This window comes from Molossus molossus, unplaced genomic scaffold (genome assembly GCF_014108415.1).
Source record: "Molossus molossus isolate mMolMol1 unplaced genomic scaffold, mMolMol1.p scaffold_m16_p_13, whole genome shotgun sequence".
NCBI classification, from domain to species: domain Eukaryota; kingdom Metazoa; phylum Chordata; class Mammalia; order Chiroptera; family Molossidae; genus Molossus; species Molossus molossus.
This window is the reverse complement of record NW_023425348.1, coordinates 49605891-49609269: the sequence shown is the minus strand read 5'-3', so window position 1 is coordinate 49609269 and position 3379 is coordinate 49605891. Positions and strand designations below refer to the sequence as shown.

Below are 3379 nucleotides of genomic sequence, written 5' to 3'. Positions count from 1 at the left end.
TCAGGTTTTGTCTATCCAATCATCAGCTGATGCACGTTTGGGTTGTTTTCATTTTTTGGCTATTATAGTGTTACCACAAATGCTCATGTACAAATTTTTGTGTGGACATATGTGTTTTTTTATTTAATTTTTATTGCTGACACTATTACAGATGTCACTCATTTCTCCCACACCCTTTACACACCTCGGCCCAGCCCCAGCATCTCCCTCTCCTGGCCTTAACCATACTGTTGTCTGTCTCCGTGGGCTATGCATAAACGTTCTTTGCCTTATCTTTTTACATTCTTCTTCTTCTATTTTAAAAATATGTTTTTATTGACTTTGTAGAAAGGAGGAAGGGAAAGAGAGATATAAACATCAATCTAAGAGGGAAACATTGACCAATTGTCCATTGTGTGCTCCCTACTAGGGATCGAGCTCTTAACCTGGGCATGTACCCCAATCAGGAACTGAACTGAGATCTCTCAGTCCAGGGGATGACACTCAAATCACTGAGCCACACTGGCTGGGCTCTTTACCTTCTTTTATCCAGTCCCCTACCCGACTCCTCCCATCCGATAACTGTCAGTCTGTTGCGTGTATCCAAGCCTCTAGTACTATTCTGTTCGTCAGTTGGACATAGGTTTTCGATTTCTCTTGGGTATGTACTTAACAGTGGAATTGCTGTGTTAGATGGTAACTCTTGTTTAATTATTTAAGAAGATGCCAGGTTCTTTTCTGAAACAGTTGCACCAGTTTACATTCCCACCAGCAGTGTATGAGCTCACGGTTTCTGAAATTGCTTTGGCCCAGCGCTGTTTCCAAGAGGTTTTTCTCCAAGGTGAAATCATATGCAAACTGCCTGTGGTCATTGTTCAGACCATGGTCCAGAACATTTTCTGTGAAACATAGGATGCAGCAGAACTATATCTCCTGACTGACTGTATCACGAATGAAGCGTTAATTAAGCATTTATTATGCGTAGAGTGTGTACTAGGCTCAGAGAAGGTACAACATGAACATGGTTGAGAGTCCTTGTACTCTAAAGTGTGCATTTTTGTTAGATGTTCAAATGGTAAAAATTAATTTAGATTAAATTAATTGGTTATTTGGAACTACATTTTTTGGCATTTTCCAGGACTATTTTTCCATTTCCTAGGAGGAAGACTTGACTACACAATTAAATGAGTTTTTCAATGTGTATGTCATGTCTCAAAGCATGGTAGCTGTGTATAAGTGTGTCAGTCTCTGGGTGGCAATAATGGTCAGGGACATTTCAATTTTTACTCTTAATTTTTTGTAGTAGGAAATTTCATTATAATTTTTATATGTCGATTTTGATTAGTGAGGCTGATAGGATTTTTGATATTATTGGCCATGTGTTTTCAGTTTTTTAAATTCAGGTCTATTCAGAGCTACAACGTCTTTCTTCCTAACATCTACATGGCCTTTTAAGCTGAGGTTACTTTGTGGACAATCCTTCACCCACCCAAGCAGCCTCTGGAAGCCCAGTCTGAGCTCACGCATCCTGAGAGCATACACCATGGGGTTGAGAGCTGGGGGGATGACATTGTGCAGCACATTGAGGAGTACAGGGATAAGGGGAATCTTTTCTTTTACAAGGTGTGTGACAGACAGCACAATGACACCTGTGTAGAAGAAGCAGATGAGGATGAGGTGGGAGCTACAGGTGCTCAGAGCCTTGGACATTGCTTCTGCTGAGTTCAGCCTCAGCACATTGCGAAGGATTAGAGCATAGGAAGAGAAAACCAAAGCCATATCGCTCCCAACCAGGATCCATGCTAAGCACAGTTGGTAAAATTTGTTCACAGTGATGTCATCACAAGCCAGGCTGATCACCCCCAAGTTCGAGCACAGGCAGTGGTTAATTTCATTCTTGGAGCAGTAGAGTCTTTGGGCAGCCAGTACAGGCACTGGGATGGTCAACAAGCCATTTCTGAGCACCATGAATCCTGTGACTTTGATCATAAAAGCTTCAGTGAGTATGGAAGGATATCGAAGAGGGTGGCAGATGGCTATGTATCTGTCCACTGCCATGCAGAGGAAGATACCAGACTCCATGAAAATGAAGTAGTGGATGACATACATTTGAGCAAAACATTCAGGGAGGCTGATGGCCTTGGCATCAAACCAGAAGATGGCCATAATCTTGGGCATAATGGTGGTGGCCAAGCCAATGTCCACAAGTGCCAATATGCCCAGGAAATGGTACATGGGCTCATGGAGCATGGGCTCACGGTGAATGGTGATCACGATGAGGAGATTGGCAACAAGAGCTAAGAGGTAGAGCAGAGCCAGGGGCAGGGAGAGCCAGTGCTGCCACTCGTGAATGCCTGGGAGCCCCATGAGGATGAACAGGGAGATCTGGAGGCTGGAACTGTTGGGAGCAGTGGTGACGTTATCCATGGCACAGGTGCCCTGTTCTCAGTACCTGTCCATAAAACCCAAAGAGAAAGGAGGTTGCATTTGAAATTTCAGATGAGGGTCCTAATTAGAGTCTTCCACCAGGACCCAGTTTCTTTAATCATGAGTGCGCTCCAACATCATCATTATTATTATTATTACTATTGGCTCCTTAAAATGTTCTACAGAGGAGTAATAAATAAAGCCAAAATTATTTGTAAATCGAAAGGCTGGAATAGCTTTTTGTCATAACCATTTGTATGCCTAATAAGCATGTCTAAATACATCACCAATAGTCTTATCACTTACAGGTAGCAAATATTAATATTTGATATACTCTCTCCCATTTTTCTTTTTTGTGTTTTAGCAGTGTACGTCATACAGAGAGAGTTTTGTATCTTGCCTTTTTCTTTCAACAATATGTTCTAAGAACAAAATATGTGCTCAGGAAAAACTTAGTGGATGAATAAATAAACGAACCTTGACTTTCCAGTATCGTTAAAACCAACGTGAACTCTTAATTTTAATGACCACTGTATATTTCAATATTTGGCGATTTCAAATTTACTAACCACTCTTTTACTTTACAGATTAGTTCTGAGTAGAATTCCAGAAATGATACAAAAATGATACAAAGTACATAGTTGTTTGAAAATTTTAATTTTAGTAGTAATTTGATATTATTTTAAATGTCAGACATGCACATGTTAAAAAATAAACATAATAAAAAATATAATCTCATGCTTGGGATTCCCCAATTTTTTTCTTTATACCAATATAATTTCTTGGGAATCCTCCCAGAGATCGTTTTTTCATAAATAAGAATATATGTACTAACTATTTTCCCCATAAAATACAAAAACAAATATTATAGTAATCATACCTTTCTTATCCTTTGTTTCCTTGAGTTTCCTCTTTTTGCTTGGTTATCTTGGAGACTGTTCCATATCGCCATATACATATACCTCATTGTTGT

General features: G+C 39.8%; 1 protein-coding gene across 1 annotated transcript; it reads right to left on the bottom strand.

Moving 5' to 3' along the window:
* Positions 1 to 1347: 1347 nt before the first annotated feature.
* Positions 1348 to 2430, bottom strand: LOC118628599 (olfactory receptor 56B4-like). The gene has a single exon (XM_036259572.1). It carries the CDS (start codon positions 2404 to 2406, stop codon positions 1348 to 1350), a length of 1059 nt encoding a protein of 352 aa, XP_036115465.1. The 5' UTR covers positions 2407 to 2430.
* Positions 2431 to 3379: the final 949 nt, after the last annotated feature.